General features: G+C 38.6%; 1 protein-coding gene across 7 annotated transcripts in view; it reads right to left on the bottom strand.

Moving 5' to 3' along the window:
* Positions 1–19,123, bottom strand: part of slc4a5a (solute carrier family 4 member 5a) — a 54,612-nt gene extending 35,489 nt beyond the window's left edge. For 4 of the 7 annotated variants that reach the window (XM_056257417.1, XM_056257410.1, XM_056257411.1 and 1 more), the window contains exons 1-7: positions 18,534–18,642; positions 12,770–12,828; positions 10,791–11,018; positions 8,405–8,537; positions 7,443–7,603; positions 7,040–7,195; positions 3,990–4,082 (exon numbers count right to left, since the gene is read on the bottom strand). In XM_056257417.1, coding sequence (XP_056113392.1) covers positions 3,990–4,082; positions 7,040–7,195; positions 7,443–7,603; positions 8,405–8,537; positions 10,791–11,018; positions 12,770–12,828; positions 18,534–18,562 — 859 coding nt within the window. In that variant the 5' untranslated portion in view covers positions 18,563–18,642. The other 3 variants (XM_056257412.1, XM_056257416.1, XM_056257414.1) reach the window with 3 other exon arrangements.
* Between the last annotated feature and the right edge of the window lie 3,576 nt (positions 19,124–22,699).

Here is a 22,699-nt window from a genome sequence, read left to right as displayed (position 1 = left end):
TCTCAAGCTATGAGACACTTCCTGCATTAGCGCTCCAGCTCTGCCTCGAGCCGCCACAAGAGCACGCCACCTCCTCAGCCAGCGAAACTAGCGCCTCGGGTCTCTCAGCCCCACCCTGTGGCTGATACCCGTCATCACTCAAGATCAGCTAAGCGCTACCGTGTTGGACCCTGAACCGCCGAAGCCCTCCTAGCTACAGGGGGAAAGAGAGAGGGTCTGAGTCTCCCTCTAGCCGGACCGCCCTCGAAAAGAGCTCATTTAAATCTCACAGCTCCCTGTTCAGCTCAGGCTGCTGGAGATTTTCATATTGTAGTCAATGGGCCGTTGCACTGCACGCGCCACTACAAACAAACGCTGTTTTCACAGCGACCCAAATAAAGCACAAAATGAGTATGTTTCAAACACACAACACCCGGGTAACCGGTCCCCCTTTACCTGGGGGGGACACGTGCTTCGCACCAAAGTACAAAATCTGCTAGCAAAAGGGGCGATAGAATTAGTCCCCCGCCCCCGCGCTGAGCCGATCAGGGTTTTACAGCCGCTACTTCCTTGTGCCAAAGAAGGACGGTGGCACCCACCCCATTTTAGATCTGAGACATCTGAACAAAGCTCTCATGAGACGCCCGTTCAGAATGATAACTACCAAACAAATCCTCGCGCAGGTTCGCCCAGGGGATTGTTTTTTTACGGTGGATCTGAAAGATGCTTACTTTCACATTCAAATAATGTCCAATCACAGGCCATTCTTGAGGCCATTCTGTCCCTAGCACCTCGTACTTTCACGAAGTGCATGGAGGCAGCGCTTTCTCACCTGAGGCAACAGGGAGTGCGCGTGCTTAACTATCTCGACGATTGGCTCATTATGTCTCAGTCGAAGACCGAATTATTGACACACAGATCCATGCTCCTCAGCCACTTGGAATGCTTGCGCTCAGGATACATTTTTCCAAAAGCAAACGGTTGCCCAGCCAGAACGTAATCTTTCTGGGCACAGTTATCGACTCTACAATGATGAGAGCGCGGCTCACACCAGAGCGCGCTCTCTCTATCCAACAGCTGATAGCCTTCTTCTTCAGGGTAGGTGCGCGCACGCCCCTCAGAAAGTTTCAGAGGCTTCTCGGTCTCATGGCCGCTGCATCGTCAGTACTCCAGCTAGGATTACTGCATATGCGCCCCCTTCAGAACTGGCTAAAGCGCCGTGTGCCAGCCCATGCGTGGCAGTCACTTTCGCTGAAAACTGCTCTGCTGCTGGCCCTGGCATCAGTCAAGCGAGTGGGAGATTTGCAGGCGCTCTCATTGAGCCCTTCCTGCCTGGAATTTGGGATAGATGACTCCGGGGTCACTCTCAAGCCAAGGCATGGTTATGTACTTAAAGGGATAGTTCACTTTGAAATACATTTTTGATATGTTTTAGCTTACCTCAAGGGCATCCAAGATGTAGGTGTCTTTGTGTCCACAGTATTTTCAATTTTGTTATTTTTAGGTCAAACCGTTCTTGTCTGTCAGTCATATAATGCAGGCCTATGGGGTCCACCTCAAAGAGCATACACAGAGAAGTCCAAATTAAACATGATTTAATGACTCGTAAATGTAAGTACACATTGATGGCCTAAGACACGAAACGGGCGGTTTGTGTGAGAAAACGAACAGTATTTATATTGTTTTTACCTCTTGTAATCACAGTCACGTCCAAGTACTCTGATGGCGCTGGCGCCTCTGTCTGCGCAAGCGCCGGCAAGCGCCGGAAAGCCCCGGAAGTGATCTCTCGCGCGTGTACGTCACTCATTGTTTACACAGAGATTTCGGATGTTTTACCTTTCACTGTGAAGATCTAAACATATTTAGATATACAGGAAATCGCAATGGAAGACGATTTCGGAAAGAAATTAGAAAAAAAGAGAGATTTTACGTCCGAAATCTCTGTGTAAACAATGAGTGACGTACACGCGCGAGAGATCACTTCCGGGGCTTTCCGGCGCTTGCCGGCGCTTGCGCAGACAGAGGCGCCCGCGCCATCAGAGTACTTGGACGTGACTGTGATTACAAGAGGTAAAAACGATATAAATACTGTTCGTTTTCTCACACAAACCGCTCGTTTCGTGTCTTAGGCCATCAATGTGTACTTACATTTACGAGTCATTAAATCATGTTTAATTTGGACTTCTCTGTGTATGCTCTTTGAGGTGGACCCCATAGGCCTGCATTATATGACTGACAGACAAGAACAATAACAAAATTGAAAATACTGTGGACACAAAGACACCTACATCTTGGATGCCCTTGAGGTAAGCTAAAACATATCAAAAATTAATTTCAAAGTGAACTATCCCTTTAAGGTGCTCTCAACTCATCTCAGGTTATTACATTATCAGCACTTCCACCCTCAGAGAACGATGGGGAGGCTAATTTGCTCTGTCCTGTTATGGCTCTAAAAGTGTACTTGGAGCATTCTGCGCCGTTTAGGCAGTCAGAACAGCTCTTTGTTTGCTTCGGCGGTTGCACCAAGGGGTTACCGATCACGAAGCAGAGACTGTACAGATAGATAGTGGATGCCATCTCCCTGGCATACGCTTCTGTGGGCCAGGTTTGTCCCATAGGCGCTAGAGCCCACTCTTCGTGGGCTTGGTACAGTGGTGTGACAATTAATGACATTTGTGCGGCAGCCATTATACATGTCAGTATAACATGTTACTGTCCATAAGCACAAGTTGTCCTAGGACTCTTACAAGTGAGCCCCAGCCCCTTATTCATGAAACCCGACTCAGGTCCGTTTGCTGTCACTTATATATATATTTTTTTTTTATGGCTTGTTCTGTGAGCCTCGTGGTGTTTCCCTAGGCTCCAGTTGGATGCAGCCAGTTGCTAATGGTGCGGCGTTTTATATTGCGTCCCCACTGCGTATTAGCTACGCAATATGAAGTGACCGTTCTCGAAAGGGAACCGAGGTTACGCTAGTAACAGAGTACGTTTTTCCACCTGTTTGTTTGCTGCTTAGGTTACTGATTTAGTTGGACACCTGTTAATCGTTGCTTTGACTGCTTTGGTATTGTATAAAATGAGCTTGCTTCCTGTCAGTCTTTGTTCGGTAGTTTGGTAGTGTAAAGTTGGTTGTTCCATCCGTGTTTAGATCCAGAGAATCCTGAGTGCTGTGTTAAGTAAATTGTAAATAAAGGACTGCTGAACTTAAATCTAGCTTTATTTTCTTCCCAGCTCTTCAACCAGCTGTGGCATTAGCAGAATATGCAATAATACAGTGGCGGGCCGTGCATTTCACACCTAGGCCTTCAGTAGTGTCCTACCTGAATTAATAACTTTTAATAGTGTAGCAGCACACAGACTCTCTATAATTGTTGTGAAATTGCTGTTTTTATTTTGTACCGGCAGTTATAGGGTTAATGCGGTGAGTTCGGAAAAGGCCGGGTAGAGAGAAACGAGCGAGTAAGTTTGGCTTGTGTTGTGCGTTAGTGTACAGTGGTTCTTGCGTTCCGATTATAAGTTCAGAAACGGAGCCTCCCTTGTCTTGTCCTTCAAGGGTTACAATAGTCTAATCAATAGTCAATAGCGCTCTGACCATCCAATCAAAAGACGTGAAAATACTAGATGCTGCAGTCAAATCGAAATCTGATTGGCTGATTAAGTATTATCTGAATGGTTAAAGCAACAGTTTCATTGCCATTCCTTTTAAGCTACAGGCGCCCGCATTATTGATTCTGAAGGCCTCAAGGCAGATTTCTTTGGCCATGGCAACACATGATGGCTGAAATATGATTGGATAAAAGCTCTAACATAAACATACACTACTGGAAGCAGCGCAACCAAGAGAAAAGAATGGACTATTGGGAATAATTTAATACTCATTAATGGAAAAATATATTAAGTGCAAGTCAGTGATTCTGAGTGTTTAGGCCAGCAGAGAAGGCCTTGCTGGCCCTGACGGCCCACCACTGCAATAATAATAAAAAAGGATTAAAAGAGGCGCAAAGACTCACGTAGTCGGCCATAGTTTGCTTGCTTGCTACGCAGATCTTCTGTAGAGCGATTAAAATTTGCTCCAGTGGCAGGAGTTCGGGCTGGGCTCCGAGCTATGAGAGACAAACAACATTACTTTTTTCTTTTTATTACCTATTAAGCAGCAGACAATGTTTTTCTAATAAGCTGATGTTAATGAACTGTGTAAAAAAAGAGCAATGAAAGAACACACTGAAAAAATTTAAATGGGATTGGGATTGTTCACCAAAAGTCTATCATGACCTACTCACCCTCATGTCACTCAATTGAAGCCCATGTGATCTTATTTATGCTCAGGTTGAATTTAACAATGGGCTTGTCAGTCTAAACAACGAAAGTGGATGGTGACCAGTGGCTGTAAAGTTCCAAAAAGGAAAAAAAAAAAAAACATAAAAGTAATATGAAGTTTTGTGTTTTTGTGCTTCCTTTATTTTTTCCTTTTTAGAGCTTTACATCCACTTTGCTCTCGTTATATGGAAGATAGTGGCCTGAATGCTCTGCTGATAAACTTATTTAGTTTTTTCAAGAGTTTACACAATATAAGTGTGAGTAGATAAGGATCATTTTTGGATTAACTGTAATTTTAAGACCATTAAAGTCCCTGTAAAGGCAATTAAAAAAAAAATTCTAAACACATTATAAATGTTAGAAATGTATTGCTAAAACATATTACAAAGACTGTGAACTGTGAAGTACTGATTTGTGGAGTTAGACCGTTAAACAGTTTTTCACCATTGCTATTTTCCGGATTTTCTGGGCGGGGCTAAAACAGGGCTCGATGACGCACTGGAGCCCCTGAGCTCCTGGACATGCCCCTACTTGATGACGCACTGTAGCCGCTGAGGCTGGCCGCTCCTAACATGGCTCCTAACAATAGAGCACATTCACATCAGTTTGCCGCTCAATCGCGAGTTACTGTCAGCACTATTATTAGTAACACAGCCTACAGATTGCTAGCTAGCTATGCCTTCGTCACGGAAATGCGTAGGCCTACTACCTGGATGCGATCACCGGATCACGTACAAAACAGATCGGTGTCCTTATTTAAATTTCCGAAAAACGATTACATCAAGAAGAAGTGGATTAATTTTGTGAAGAGCCACCTTGATGGAGAGCTGAGGATCACCGCCAACACCCGCCTCTGTAAGTGATCATTTTACACGGGATAGTTTTATAAACTTTCGTCGGAGATAACTGTCTGGGATTCACTGATAATCCGCTGTTACTGGTGAATGGGGCCGAACCGACTCCCGCCTGGCCTTCATCCTCCCGTCGCGCCGACAACTGGTGCCATCATCGGCAGTGCGTGCCCACCGTGCGAGCATCCATTCTGGCTGTAGAGTTGAGTGTGGCGAGTCGACGGCAGCTTTCCCGCGAGTGGGCGTGGTTTCAGCGCAGCCAGTGGACACGCCTCCAGCGTTTGAGAGCAGAGATTACTGCTCATTTCTTCAAGATTTTGATAGCTTATTTTATGTACTTGCTGGCTTTTTTTATCATTCAAATTTGGCTGGGTGACTAATAACTAATTTTTCTGTGGTGTGACAAACTCAAAACACATACTTAATTTTGACTTTACAGGGACTTTAAAGGGGTCATATGATGCGATTTCTTGTTTTCCTTTATCTTTAGCGTGTTATGTAGCTGTTTGTGCATGTATAAGATCTGCAGAGTTACAAGTCTCAAACCCATAGAGATATTCTTTATAAAAGTTAAGTCTCAGCCACGCCCTCCTAAAACGCTTCATTCAAACACGCCCCCACAAATCTACGTAAGTCTGTGGGGGCAGAGTTTCCTAACACCGCCCAAAAGTGCACGGCTACAGGCAAAGATGCCGCCGGCGCAGCCATTCCATGGAGACGCTGGGTTTTTCGTTGCGAAAGCCAAACTACTTTGTTTGGCCTTCCAAAAGAGGACACAATTAGAAAACAGTGGTTACGCTTTATTTAAAACACTATTCAAGAACAGTACAACCAAAATATTATACTGTGTGTTGCGCATTTTTCGGGGGACAACTTTCGGGGGACAACAACAGAACCTGGGAGAGTTACAAGGCCAGCTGTGATGCTATTCTAAAAAGTGGGGCAATTAACGTTACATCTTTGCAAGTACAGTCTGGCGCTTCTGACTCAGACACAGCCACATTAAGTATGTTTTCATATTTTAAGAATTTGCTACTGACTATTCAAAGCGAGTTTTGAGCAGTATAGCGCTTGTTTGTCGTTTTTACGATCACAAATGCAGACATGGTTTTATGTTTACATAGTGTTCTCACCTCCGTAGTGCGACGCGACACATAAAAAAAGTCATTATAATCAGTAAAATGTCCCCAATGAAATAAAACCTTACCAATCTGATTGAGCAAAGTTGATCGATCAGCTTGGTCATCTGCATTTTCCGGATCAGATTTGGGCTCGAATTGATACGGTAGTACCAACATTATCACCTGTCATTATTGCTTTGGGAGCTGATGTTCCAAATATGGTAAGGGGCGTGACATTTCCGTCAGAGAACACAGCACTTTTCAGAACAATGAGCTTTGTAAAAATCGACGTGTTTCAGAAAGGCGGGGCATAGAGGAGCAACAATAATGTACGGTATGTGTAAAATAATGACTTTTTTTAACCTAAAACCACGTAAACACATTGCATTAAACCAAATACACAAAATAATGTTCTTTTTAGAACCGTCATATGACCCCTTTAAAGGGATAGTTCACCCAAAAATGAAAATTCTGTCATAATTCCAAACCTGTATGAGTTTCTTTCTTCTGTTGAACACAAAATACAATAGCCATTGATTTCCATAGCATTTTTTTTTTCTACTCTGAAAGTCAATGACTTTTGTCAACTGTCTGGTTACCAACATTCTTCAAAATATCTTCTTTGTGTTCAACAGAAACTCATACAGGTTTGGAACAACTTAAGGGTGAGTAAATGATGACACGATTTTCATTTTTGGGTGAACTATCCCTTTAAGCAATTAGGCTGCATTCTACATTAAGATGCAAAAAATTTAAAGATTGAAGACTCACTGGGTCCTCCAGAGCCAGACTTGCCCAGATCCGCAAGGGAGCGATGGATTGGCTTCTTTGTCTGGTGTCTGTGCTTTCTCAACAAAACAAAGCTGATTTTATCTCTCAGATCAGGACTGATCAACCCTTCCTCTATCTGACGTTCGATGATGTCATCTGCATGAGACAAAAGTTAAAGTGGTTTGCTTTAAAAGTACATTGGTAGCAAACCAAAATGCATAAAAACTGTAGAAAAACATTGATGCATCAAAATAAAAAAAACAATGAAAAAGAAACACTTTTATGAATTACACTTCAGTATGCAAGACTATATCTTGTTGTACAAAGGATTAGATTGTTCAGAGTACATCAGTAGCCTCCCATCAGATGAAAAGCATCCAGAATAAAGAGCGTCATTGCTCACCAACTATCTGTGGGAGTGAATATCCCTCCAGGTCCAGCAGCACGGTGCCTGTCTGTAGGCATGTCCGCAGTTCAAACAGGCTGTGCAGGGAGAGCGTGGAAACGTGGGGTTTGCTCCATCTCTCCCCACCCTCCTCGACCTTTTCCTCAAACTTCACCCACCTGCAGATATGCACAGTCACACACAAAGTTAAAGTCAAGCAGAGAAAAAAGGAAATGTAAGTCGGTTCTGATGTCGTTCTGATGAGGATGCTGTTTGTTTTAAGGTGAAATGTGTAATTTCTGTTTCACTAGAGCAGAGGTGCCCAAACCTTTTAGTACAAAGGGCCATAAATCAAACTTGATTGACCATAGGCCAAAAATAAATGTTGCATTATATCCAACCATATTACATTAAAACGTTAGTTTTAAAAATCTAAAAGCACCATTTATAATGGTTACAAATGACAAATATCTGTGCATTCTGACAAAATAAACAAATACATAAATAGATTTCTTTCCTTTACAGCTCAGTATATTCACTAGAAGTAATTAATCACATCAGTAGTTATTTTAGAATTTTAAAATTAGCTTTTTATTTTGTTTTCATTTTCATTAAAAACATTTTTGCTGTCATGTTTTTGCTTTTGCATTTTGTTTTTTTATAATTATATTGCCGTTTTAGCTTTAGTTCAGTTTTAGTTTTTACTCATTTTATTATCTAAGTTAGTTATTAAGGCCACATTTCTAATTGTTAAAGTTTTTCATCTGATTTTTATATTTCAGCTTTATTTCAATTAAAGAAAATATTTTTTATTGTTTTACTTTTATGATAATGATCAAATGATAATTACCGTGCATGGTGTCTTTATGGATACATAACTGGTTTGAAACCACTAAGCCACAGAATTGAAATGATTTTGAATTTCCAATTGGTGCAAGACTGATGCCATTCGTGATGCCTTTGTGAGTATGTTTTTATACCTTGCTGATTCTTTCCACTCCAGCTCGTCTCCCTCGTGTTGCAGCGTGTCCATCTCAGTGAAGAGAGTGGGTGTGGGCATGGCCTCCTCCTCATCCCCTAAAATGTAGCGCAGTCGTTCTGCTGCAGGGGACACTGTGAAATGAATAGGAAAAGAAGTGATTGAAAACTTTCTTGCTTGGGTCTCACTCAGTCAGAGATCAGAATGAGATGGCCTTCAAAAATAAAAAGTGCAGTGGAATGCAGCACCACACACAGTGAAAGTATTTGCTCAAAAGTTAAGAAACAACAAGGATCCCCACTGTGTATGTTTGATACATTGCTGTGATGATTGCCTGTGCCTGGAGGAATACCACAGTGTAAGCCATTGTTCATTAATTTTCTGGGTGAGGACTAAATCTGTGAGCTGTGATTGAAGCGGAGAATCCACACTGTGCTTGTTTTTCTGGGCTTGTTTGAGGTGATGCCAGGGAGCATGTTGCAAAGTCCAGGCCTTTCTGGTCTTTTTTTGTGTTTTCATTTCTTTGCTCAGCATTTCCCAGCTCTAACACCTGTTAGGTACATCTTTATTTGTTACTATGGTTTGATCATTGCTGCCTGTTTCATCCACACAGAGGCTTCCTGAGGACTAAAGATATGACTCAAGAAGAGACACGTGGAGAACAGAAGCCCATAGATGTCAAGATGTGAAAGAGGTGGCGGCATAATAAAGAGCAGAGAAAGAGTCTCTTTTAATGCCAGTGTGCATGCTTGGAAGTCAAACTTTTATGAGAGCATAAGTGTCTTCAAAACTATCAGCTACCAGTCTATTATATGTGAAGATTGTTAGACTAAACACGGAGACCACAGCTGACAGAGAAACAGGAGTTTTATTGAAAAGGCAAGAGGCAAGAATGCAAATTGGCCTGCTGTCATGGACACTTCAATTATCATAATTCAGCAATATTATACATGAACAGGTGATTACTAAGAAGCTGTTGACAATTGAAGTTTAATTCCAAAAATGTTTAATTATTCACAGCTGTAAGTGAGGCCAGGAAAGTGTCCAAAATCGCCCCCTATACCCATAAATAAGGTGCTATTTGAAGGGACAGCCATTTGTAGTGTTGTCCGAAACCTAGTGGACATTATCGAGTGCACTCATTCAATCCCAAAAGGTACACTAAACTGTATATATCTATGCACTCAGCGACTAGAGAATACCCACAATGCACTGTGAGGGTCATGCCGAATGAATTCCCGCAATTAATTAATTATTAGTGGAGTAAAAGGTGCTATTTCAAACAGCTATTGAGTTACATGTCAGCAGCAAAGGAGGTTATGGCCTTTTTAGCCCATGTCAGAGGCATTAGTGTTTAAAAAATGGGAGATTTATAGTAATAAAGCTGCTTAGACATGATGTGTATTTGTAGGCCAAGCAGGACGGCTAATTCGGCATGGTTTCAACATTCATGTTTTGTCCCATGTCATAAATTATCTGTATTCATCGAAAGTGATTTCTTTTACAACATAAGTTGCTAACAAATAGCCGTTTGTTCGCATCAGTGTTGTTATTGTTAACTAAAACTATCAAAAGAAATGTTGCCTTGGCAACTAACTGAAATAAAATAAGTTGAAGTGCTTAAATTACAAAAACTTAAACTGAATACAAATCAATTAAAGCTAAATAGAAATATATTTAAAAGTGCATGTCATGTTATTTTGACTTCAAATATACCCATTTTGTACATAAGTATATTATTAGTGTGCTAATTTAGCATAGAAGTACAAAATTAAGGAGTGTTGCACTTTCTCTGATTGTTTGCTTATTTCATTGTTCTGTGCTGACTGCAAACTTTGATGCCCCGTAAGTTGTTTATTCTCAAGCGTTTAGAGATGCATCACCATAATTGTTTTTCATGGTCTTCTATTTTGCAGTGATGACTCTATCCTGCTCTCGGCACAGCATGATATTGAGAGTGAGGGTGTGGGGTATATCTGATAAACCAGGCACAACTCTATTTCACTCACACACACACACACAGAAAAATGTATGGCAATATTGCTCCCTATATAGTCCTCTTGAATTTGCATTCTCACTTTCAGATTTCCTTGAGTCCACTACCTCACAGGGCATTTGAATTTAACCATTTCCCATCTTTTACACTTGTTGGATATAAAATCCATTGTGATTCTACATTCTACTGCCTGGTTTTGTGGGGTCACCAGTCTTTTGGGTCATCATATTGGCAATAAAAAAGTAAGTAAAGGTCTGAAATGTTTCCTTTTTTTATCCTGCTCAGTCACAAGACACAAGTATCATCATATGATGTAATATACAGGACACACTTTACAAATCACTAATGTGAAGGACTTCAAGCTCTGTTTCAGAACTGATCGAGGACTCACTGGTTCTGTTGATGTCTGGTGGCAGGCTGAGTTCTGGATTATCCAGGTTTGCCGCCTCTAGATCGTATCGGTCTCTGTCATCACAATCATAGTGTTCTTGTCTGTGATGGTCGTGCCGAAGTCTTCGTTCTACATCTGCATCGTGACTCGACATGGACGACCGTCTCCGCCTGCGTTTGCGACGGTAACCGCGGGGGACTGGAACACCAATGTAGATGGATTGATGATCTGAGAAAGGCAGATCACACTATGAGAAGAAGCTTAACAACATATTGTTCGATGTCTTGGATATCATTGATTTTGGAAAGTAATTTCATGCTCCATAGAAAATGTTTTGCTCATTCAAGCCAACATGTTCAAGACCAAAAGTGGCATGATCTGGTGTAACTATTGATGGTGTAGCCCTCAATACTGACATTGTAGGATCGATAAATAGCCTATTTATTTGAAATAGTGTTTCCAGTTCTGTCAAAGCACAGACAGAGAATCTCTAGCCATAATAAAAACATACTGTTTAAATTCACTCTCATCCTGCCATTCATCAAATTATTGGAGCAAAGCAATTATTGGAAGGATCCATTAATCCAGAAAAATATGAATAAAGGTTATTGTTATGTTTTTATTATAATGAAAAAGGATTCAAGTGTTTGCATAGCATTTCAACATTGATAATTATAAGAAACGTTTCTTGAGTACCAAAGCAGCATATTGGAATGATTTATGAAGTATCACATGACAAGACTGGGGTAATGATGCTGAAAATTCAGCTTTCCCATCACAGGAATAAATTACATTTTTAAATTTATTAAAATAGAAAACAATATTTCTGTATTTTGGATCAAATACAATGAAGCCTTGGTGAGCAAAAGAGATTTCTTTAAAAAATAAAAGTAAAATAAAATGTATCGTCCCCAAACTTTTAAATGTTAGTGTATGTAATATGGAGACGGCCCCACAAGATTCACTGTCAAAAGCAACATATTATTTTCTCCCTTAGGGAACACTGGCTTTAACTGTCAGGTTAATAAGTGAAAGCGAGCGAAAATATGAAAAACATTTTTAGCTGTTGGCACAGTAACAATAACTCAACTAATTTGAACATAATGTGCTTTGTACAATATTTCCTTTTCTATCTATTTGAGATGGCAAAATGGCAGGATATTTTCTGACACTTTGTTTTCTTGAGTGGGTCTGTCAAATCTTGAAAAGATAATGGGAAGAAAATGACAGTGGGTTAAAAGGAGCCTGTTTCTGGCCCAGTTTTTGTTGTAGCCATATTTAGGAGGTGCTCAGCAATTGATAGGAGCACATGTTTAAGTGTAACCTTGTTGAAGCACAAATTCTACAATCTTATATAAACTAAACTATAAACTATTATGTTTAATAAGCCCATTTTGTTTATAAAAGGTGGCAAAAGTAAACATGTATATGCATTAGAAGATATCTGACAATTATAACTACACTCTTAAAATAAAATAAAATATTAGCAATTTAGCATTGATGATTCCATGAAGAACCTTTAACATCCATGGAATCTTTCCATTCCACAAAATGTTCTTTATAGTGGAAAAAGGTTCTTTGGATCATAAATATGTTCTTTACACGAAGAAAACAGTGCTTCTTTTAAGAATTGTTCACTGAAACTTTCTTTGGGGAACCCAAAATGGTTATTCAATGGCATCGCTGTGAAAATTCTTTTTGGAGCCTTTATTTTTAAAAATGTATTTTTAAATAATATCTTTATTTTTATTTTATTTTTTATTTGTTTGATTTTTCTCTTTGCATTTTTTCTTCAACCAAACAGTGAGTTAAGATAAAATGTCCCAAACTAACCTCACTGCACAACATGTAACTACTGTCATGCTGATTGCGCGTGCGTGCGTGCGTGCGTGTGTGTGTGCGTGTGTGTGTGTGTGTGTGCGTGCGTGCGTGCATGTGTGTGTGTGTGTGTGTCTGGTTTCATGCCTTGGGCTACTCACCCTCCTCCTCCTCATCATAGCGGTAACGACTGTTTCCCATGCCTCGATCATGGTCCATCCTGAGAGAATGCAGATAAGAAGATTTAATATTGATAAATATGGCAAAGAGAATGCAAAAAGGTGTTTGCTGTTTTTGAGTCTGTGATATGTAAAATGTTGCAAAGCAAATGTGTAAGTCTGTGTAACATCCTGAAAATATTTCAAATCATCACGCTCTCTCGTTATGATTTTCATTATGATCATTTTGATCATGCACAACAGAAGGTCAGGGGCATGACTTGGGGCAGTGGCACACACTGGGCATTGAGCTTCCTCCTGAATCTCTGCCAATCCCAGATCAATAGTGAAATAATTAACAGAACAAATGCCCGATGGAAAGATACATAATTACACGACTAGAGGAAAACTCATGTCTAACTAAAAGGCCAGTCTCTTCCATTCACTATAAAGCCACAATCATTTTCTCACTGGTTACTATTTTGATATACACTTACAATAATGAGCACAAATTAAACGTCTACATTTTAGGAGCTGAATTACTGAGATTTAATGACAACTGTGAAACTGAATTACTACTGCCTGTTGGCTTTTAAAGATATTCTGGATACAAAACAATAAATGTGCAATAGGCTTTTTGTGAACACTACACACTGTGTAAATTGTTTATGCTTCTAATCAATCTAGCTCTTGTGCAATTGGGAATTAAAATACACTGTCATTTAGAAGTTTTTGAAATAAATTAATCCTTTTTGTCAGCAAGGATGCATTAAATTGATCAAAAGTGACAGTAAAGATAGTTACAAAAGAGTTATATTTCAAATAAATCCCATTCTTTTGAACTTTTTTTTTTCACGGTTTCCACAAAAATAGTAAGCATCACAACTTTTTAATATTGATAATAATAAATAATGATAATAATAAAGGAGCATGTGACACTGAAGACTATAATTGCCAGTGTTGGGGAAAGTAATGCAGTACAATATTGTGTAACTCCCCAAAAAAGTTACTTATTGCGTTACTTAGTTACTTTTTATGAAAAGTAACGCGTTACATTACTTGTGCGTTACATTTTCTCACCAGGGCTGGACTTGCTTGTTTGTTTTTTAATAACAACAAAAAAAGCTAAATTTTTGGCAAAATGTTAAAGGTGCTCTAAGCGATGTTGGGTGACGTCACTTCTTGTTGACGTTCGAAGTATTGTCAAATAAAATGGAGGCTACCTAGACCCTCCCTCCTCCTCATCCGCGCACTAACCCCCCAAACCCCAGCCCCAAATCCTTCTTGTCGGTTATTGGCTGGAACACTGTTTGTTATGTTTCGTGGTGCGGGTTGGCCCAGTTTGTTTTCGTTGACGTTTGTGGAGCCTGGTGTGTCTACAGAGCACTAGCGGTGCCAGGAATTTGAATGTTGGTGGGCCTCCAGAAAACTGGATGGGCCAGTTAAAATAAGCAAAAAAAAAAAAAAAAAAACGGGTTCCCCTTCATCTCCGTTTCAGCGCTTTTCTGCGGCACTAAGGACAGCGACTCAGTAGCCTACCTGTGTGGCTCTTGTGTCGCTGTCCTTTAGCCTAACTGGGGGGGTCGCACACTGGACAAGAAGCGCAGCGCTGTGTCGCGTCTAGGACAACTCGAGTAGTGATCGCCTGGGTCAAAATGGGCGGGCCCGGCCAATGGTAGCGCCGCGGGTGCTACAGAGACCGCATTTTTTGCAGTGTGTTCAGGGGACAGACAGCTAGCGGATAGTGAGGAGATGTTTGCTGTATGTGCTGTATATTTTGAGACATGTATTTTTTTCCCCACAACAAACGCACATTTTAGCCTATAGGTAACTATAAAGTCTTCTGTTCACCAGCCACTCACTTTCATGTCTTTCGGGAGATTTACGTTTTGTAAATGACAGGCACGAAGCCCCAAAAAGTGTCACGTGACGCTTGATACGTCGCCATGGAAATAGGAATTACTGTCGCGTTAACAAAATAATTTAACCAGGGACTCTTATTTATAACTTAATGTTTAATATTTTAAACTTAATGTGTAGCAAATCACGATTAATTTTCCCAATGAACAATTCATTTCGCTCACATTGACTCTCTCTTAGTATTAAGTATGGTAGCACAGCATTTTTAAATGACTGTCTTCGTGAGTTTTTCTGCATCCATGTTGCGTGTTTCCACTCTCATTTGTAAAATTTGGTATAGTAGCAGTTATTTCTTATGCATCTGTGTTTCTCACAGATGTTTTTTCTTAGGTTTATTTTAGGTTCCAAATAATGGCTTAGAATACACTCATAGACACATTCTCTCCCACACACATACAAAATAGCAGTTATTTCTATTAAATGATTTTGCCTTTGTTACTTTATTACCAATACAATTTTTTTTTCACTGCCTTTTCTTTATTTTTTCACACGTAAGAACAATCCCTAAATTGATCTGAGATAAATTTCTTTCAGTCAATAAACGTGAAAAGGTAACTAGCGTTACTTATTTGAAAAAGTGACTTAGATACTTTGTTGTAAATTGAAAAAGTAATGCGTTACTTTACTAGTTACTTGAAAAAGTAATCTGATTACGTAACTCAAGTTACTTGTAATGAGTTACACCCAACAGCCAACACTGAAAATAGCTGCTGAAAATGTAGCCTAGCTTTGCTATCACAGGAAGTTATATTTTAAAATACATTCAATAGAAAACAGTTATTTTAAATTGTAAAAATATTTTACAGCATTACTGCATTTTTGATCAAATAAATGCAGCCTTGGTGAGCATTTTTTTGTAAAAACTCTTACCGCCCCCAAAATTTTGCACAGTAGCGCATACTTAAACCAATACGATGTATATACTAGAAAAAACATGCTCACTTGTTTTGATCATTAAAGCAGGATATTGACTGAGGGCCTCCAAAGTAATGAACAGCTAATATATTATGCGCCGTAATGATTTATATTTTTCCCCAAATGTTCCTACTTCTCTAACACTTATTCAAAGGATTGCACTATAATTCTTGCTCAGATAAGCATGAACTTGCTCAGGAGAGGAATCATAAACTTGTAGATTATCATAAGGAAGCATGGTGTTGCATTTGATTAGCTCTGTTGGGTTCCAAACTGGATAATTAGTTGTCATATTGGTGTCCTTCACACCCAGTGGCCAGCAGAGCCAGAGAGAGAGAACAATGGTGAAAGGGAGAGAAAGAGAAATGCTGTCGGCCATCCTCTCTCACAGGCTCAATCAATTGGTCCCCATTTGTACTCAACCCACTTACAGAACTGGCCCAGTATCCTCTCTCTCTCTTCCTGCATGTGTCGCTCTAATTTCTTTTTGCTAACCTCCCTATTCTCTTTCACTTTGGGCACTTTCCCTCAGTCTATGCAGAACAACATTCACAAATTAATTGGTAATTTCCCTTCACACTGTTTCACTTGCTCATTAGTTTATGAGCAACACTCAGAATTTTTAGTATTGACAGCCTTAATTCACCATAAACATTTTACTTTTCATTGCCAGCATGAGATGAAGCTATTCAAATACTTATCTGAATCTTACAGCCCAGGTGAAAAAAAAGTGTCAATCAGTGATTAAAATGCATGAAATAGGTCTTGTTCACAGGACCCCTTAAAAGGGATGAACAGTGACAGCCATTGACAAGAAACATGAATATATTAATCAAGTTAAATGAAATCTGATTCAGTAATAATAAGTTATTTATTTATCAATTCTGCTGATTATCTCATTCATTAAATGAAATGTCGTTGTTAATCACAGCATGAGCTTTTTAATTACTTTTGAACTAGCATTCAAAAGTTTGGAGTCAGTAAGATTTAAAAAAAAAAAATTAAAAAGTCTATTTTGCTCACTAAGGCTGAATTGAATTGATCAAAAACTTTTATATTTGAATATATATATATATATATATATATATATATATATATTCAAATAGAAAACAGTTGGTGATTTGGTGCTCAATTAACATTTCTTATTATCAGTGCTGGTAACAATTGTGTTGCTTACAGTTTTTCTCAATCGCTTTGGCTCAATTCTCAAATGAGTTTTTATAATCAAAACAATAAATTCATATCTCTGAACAATTAGTTTCTTGTTTACATCACATTTCTTATTGATTTAAGCAAATTGCATGTGTTTTGGCACATGAAATTGTCAAACTCTTCACGACTTCTAAACATTCTTTCATCATGTGAGCCATCACTTTCAAAATTATGCATTTAGCTATCAAAATCTTCTAAACATGCATGTATATTCCATAAATATCTGACATGGAATGTTTGTAATGTCTGTTGGCAAATATCCTGACATTGTATTGAAATAGTAAATCACAATCTCACTAATCAACCAATAAAATTTGGAAGCATACATGGAGTTCTCCCAGCACAATCACTACTATTTTTTAACATGGATGAACATCACAACCCTATACAACAGCAGCTACAGCAGTACATTTATTTTTGTAGAAATGTGTTACACATAAACTGAAAATTGGTGTTAGGGTAAGACATGATGGAGTATGTAAAAATGTGTAAAAATGTTCATTTTCTTTTTGTGTACTACAGTATTGACTTTTCCCAGTAAATGTTTACTTTCTATTGAAATCGGAATCTAAAAATCTCAGTGTGATACACCAGAGCATTCAGCTAGACAAAACTGACATTTTTGTATAGTATGGAAAATCAACGAATTATCAACACATTGTCAACAAAAAAAGAAACATTTTGACCAGTATGGCTCAAACGATGAAAAAAAACACTTTATTTTTTGGTGGCATAGGCCAATTTACAGACACAATAACTAGGTCTTGAAGCATGAATTTAATATTTTGGGTGAGTTACTACATTTTGCAAACATGCAATAGATTTCTGATGTTCCAGCAAACAGTTGTGACTTGAACTTAGAGTTTAGATAATTTAGACTGTTTCGAAGAAAAAAATACCAAAGCGATTAAGAAAAACTGTAATATTTTTGTGAAATCTGTGATATATTTTTTTCAAGATTCTTTGATAAATAGAAAGTTTAAAAGTACATTTTGTAACATAGTAAATGTCTACTGTCACAGTTGATCAATTTAATACATTGTTGCTGAATAAAAATATTAATGATAGATAGATAGATAGATAGATAGATAGATAGATAGATAGATAGATAGATAGATAGATAGATAGATAGATAGATAGATAGATAGATAGATAGATAGATAGATAGATAGTCTGTCTTACCTCACAAACACACACTTCTAAAGATTAAAAGTGCACACAATGATTTACACTGGCAACGGAGACACCCAAACAACCAAAATGCACATAAAAAGCATATGTAGCTATGTCACAGAACCCTAACACCATATTTCATGTTGCTCAATAGATTACCAAAATTTCCTTCAGATAGAGCTACATGTAGTAACTTTTAATGAGATATGAATTTTTGTTTTTATAATTAAATTCTTACCTGATCTCAGTAGCAGTGCACAGATGGAGAGGTAAAAAGCGAATAAAAAGGACTAATCAATACAGGAAATCACTGAGGACCACAGCTCTATGGGACACGGGACAAAACCTGAACATGTTACAGAACTAATCTGCAACCCTCTTTCAGTTAATCACTCCTCACATACACACAGAGACACACCCACTCATGCTAACACATCCACAAAGTGTGAGTCAATGGTATGGACTGGTGACAAGGTCGAAAAGTAGATAACTGGGACTCAGGCAAATGGACCATTGAGAGCTGTGTTAAGGGACATTACTGACTCACTGTGCACTCTCATGTTCACATCTGTTCATTTACTGAGACTATACACTCTGTAAGGGAGAGTTTCTCTTCACCAAATCCTGTGCAAAACATTTTGAACTGGTCGCAATTCTGAAGAAATACAAGTCTTACAATGACTTTCATGACATGTTATTTGCATAACCAGCTATTTATTTTGAGGAAACATTTAAAACATGGATATTTTAAGAATATATTTAGCATCACATCCTTAGTCAAATGAAGTTGGCTGCCAATATCTCAGAACTAGCCATACTTACCAAAATGTTTTTCTTTTCCTCTCTGTGCCCTCTGTCCTACAGCTGGTATACTCGATTTTGTGGCCTCAGGCTTTTTTTTTTTTTTTACAAACACAAATGACAGGATAATGTCAGGATATGTGCTTAGACATTTATTGACTACTCAGAAAAATCCAATTCATAGCAGATGCTGAACTGAGTGCACAAACTCAACGCTCTGTGACCATCAAAGCACACACACACACACACACACACAAAATCAATAACAAATAGAGACTCAAGATGACCTGTGTCCAGCAGCTCGTTGGTTGATGACCTCATCCTTCAGAATACTTCATCCTTTGCGATTCTTGTTGACCCGGACTGATCCTGGTAATAAAGTCTTTGAGACCTTTTCCAGTCATTTCAGTCTTTGGGCTGTAAAAAAAAAAAAAGAAGCTATTTGGAACCTTTGACACAATAAATCAAGCATAATTTGTAAAACATAAATCCATTTAGTAGAATGATCGATAACACTTTACAATAAGATTCCATTTGTTAACATTAATTAACACTCTCACTGAAAAATACTTCTAAAGCAGGGGTGCTCTATCCTGTTCCTGGAGATCTATCTATCTGCAGAGTTCAGATCCAACACGCCTGCCTGTAAATATCAAGTGCTCCTGAAGATCTAATTTATCTGCTTCAGTTTTGTTTGATCAGGGTTGGAGCTGAACAGGAAGTTAGATCTCCAGGAACAGGATTGTGCACCCCGGTTCCAAAAGCATTTATTAATCCCAGTTAATGTTCATTTTACCATTTACTAATACATTATTAAAATCAAAAGTTGTATCTGTATATTATTTAATGGACCTGAGCTAATATTCACAAGGTATCCAAGGTAAGTCATCAACACTATCATCCGTTTTATTGAACTAAATACATCGTCATCGGCTAAAAAGTGCTTACCCGAGTCCGTGTTGCTTTCGCATTCACATGAATCGTGCCACAGTTCGACTGCAAACAAACTCAGACCACCTCCTCTAGGTAGTGTCCAACCAAGTTCCCAACTAGAACCATACATGCTAAGTGTGAAACTGTAAGTTTATCTACTTCAAGAACAGCGCTGTTACCTTGCTAATGTGAAATGTAATTTAGCTTTTAAGTTGCTAAACTATTCAAATCTGATCAAATCATTAGAACAGCACTGACAACACGTTTCTGTACAAGTGTGTGTCTGTACTCTGTGTGTGCGTTTGAGTGGGAGATAGAGAGCGGAGAAATTCATGAATAGTTTCCCTGAAAATAATTGCACACCTTAGAACGGTCATCAACCAATCAGATTTAAGCATTCAACAGCCCCCGTAGTATAAAAGCAATTAATGTTTTGTACAACAGCACTCTTGATATATCGCTCATATAGAAAAGTGTGTTAGACATTGCATAATTAAATATAATTCAAAATTCATACCTTTTTCAATGTAGATTATGTATACAAATAATTTTGGAGACCACAATTAAACATCAGGCATGACACTGTCACTCTTTCTTTCATCATCCACACAAGGTCCTTATTGACAGTCCATCAGGGATACATCCCATTACTGCCAGCAGAAACTCACTCATCATTCAATGGACAGCTCTCAATCAAGAATATTTCCAGCAGAAATGGCTTGTTGATGAATATGAAAAGCTATTTTCTTTGTGTGGCATACTGGAACCTCATGACAGAATCTTACATTGCATTTTTGTGAGTAATCAGGGACACTCAATGATATATTCATTGCCGAGATTGGATTCATTCTGCTGTCCGGAGCATGGCAGTCCCAGTCTGATTCGTTCTATGATAACACCATATGGGGTTTTTAGTCAGGAGCTGATGAGAGGCATATTACCTTAGGGACAATGGCAAGGCAGGCACAGTGAATAGCTATTACACTTCTAGTAAACGTCAGAAGAACGAATGCCAGCGAACCTAAATATGAAATGCAAAAATGAAACTTTTGTTCTTGCACTTTTGCACTAATTTAGGATAAAATCTGTATCGATTGATTCAAATATTTTGACCTTAAAGATGCAGGTTTTCTATAAAACCTTGCAGTTGCACAGGTGATGCAAAGTTGAGAAGGGAAGAAAATCGGCTAGTCTAACTGAGAAATGGAAGCACCATTTTCTGTCATTTACAGTTCAGATTGTACCCTCATTATCTTCTTAGGTTCATTTAAAAGGGGTGGTTGATTACGATTTCACTTTTCTAAATTTAGTTATTGTGTAATGCTGTTTGAGCATTTAAAAAATCTGCAAAGTTACAACGCTCAAATTTCAAAGCAAAGGGAGATATTTTCTTTTACAGAAATCACTTTTTAAGGACTACAACAAATGATTAATAGGGACTACACAAGCTTCCTCCCGGGTTAGTGACATCACGAACCCTGAAATGTACATAAACCCTCCCCCTGGAAACACGCAACGAAGGGGGTGAGTCCATGAGAAGATAAAGAGTTGTTATAGTAGAGCACATTTGGGAGTCTGCTCAAGCTGTCGCATTTGTTTTTTCTCATTTATTGCAATACAGTACGTAACACAAATGCAATAGCATGTCACTCTGTAGGCATCTTACAACAGTTTCCAATTATCATGACAGAATATGCTAATCAATGACTTGAAGATAGTTAAAGGTGCCATAGGTAATTCTCTGTGGAAGGCGTAGGACCATAAAATGTTCGTTCAATCGTTGCGTTCGGTCCTAACGGTCCTATAGCATATGTGTTCCCTGTCAGCCAATGTGTGTTTGCATACGTGAAGCCTGTTTTGCTAGTTAAAAAAACTGAAAACTTGCTGCATCTTGAATTTGTTTAAGTTTGTAGTGTTACTAATAGCCTCCTATAAAGTTTTCTCACTGGTGAATGACACATGATATTGCAGTAACGTTATCTCCGGTCTTCTTGGCTGTGCGCGTTCATGCTTTCAGGAGGCGTGGCTTTGGACGGCGATTTGCAGGGAGGGTTGGGGGGGGGGGGGGGTTGTGGGCACTGGGCTTTTACCAAGCGGCAACCTCCCCATCTCTCACTCTTGAAACCAACACGGAAGTGAATTACTAACGCAAGTGAAGTTCTGCTACAAGATGGCGGCACCCGGCCGGTGTGGTGAATAATCCGGTCACTCGGTGTGAATAGTCCGGGCGTAGGACCCAAGCAATCCGATTGGTTCAAAGCACGTTTTATAGGTAATCGCTTTGGTGCCTGGTTACAAATCATACAAAATCACTTTATTATAGAAGACGTTTGTACTACGGTATAACGAGTCATTAATGTATTTAATGTATTTTAAATTATACGTTTCATATACTAGTATTTAACCGAAGCTATAGATTGTGAAATTAAACATTTCTCGTTGTTAGTGTGTTTTTTAGTTAGCTTAGATAGTAGCATAGCATACAGCTAACGTTATCCGATGATCGTGCTATGAGCTTTACCTGAGCTTATACCACTGCACTGATACTGCCTTACCGTATTCACAGCAGTTAGTAGTGCAATTATAATTATGTCATTATTTTTTATCGCAATAATCGGCACAATATGTTACACAATATGTTTATTTTTTAAAAGAGCCATAACATAATATTTATTTGTGTGTATTACTATTTTCTTATTAACAGTTTAGACATTTAAAATAATTACAGAATGTTAGCTATGTTTTGTGGGTATAAATATTTAATTGGTTGTCAAGCCTTGACTAAAGACAGTATAATAACATTATGGAATCACAAATCTTAATGTAATCAAACCCCTTAATTTATATAATAATCTTTTATTTTAAAGAAATACCATTTTTAAGTGTGTTTTGTGACAAAGTTATTTGTTATTAAGCAATAGGGTATAATATGTTTTTTTTATTACAAGCATGTCATTTGTGTACTAATGCATTATGATG

The sequence above is a fragment of the Rhinichthys klamathensis genome, unplaced genomic scaffold, assembly GCF_029890125.1.
Source record: "Rhinichthys klamathensis goyatoka isolate OS25496 unplaced genomic scaffold, OSU_Roscu_1.1 h1tg000137l_1, whole genome shotgun sequence".
NCBI classification, from domain to species: Eukaryota; Metazoa; Chordata; class Actinopteri; order Cypriniformes; family Leuciscidae; genus Rhinichthys; species Rhinichthys klamathensis.
The sequence above is the reverse complement of the archived record's forward strand: the minus strand, read 5'-3'. Positions and strand labels throughout refer to the sequence as shown.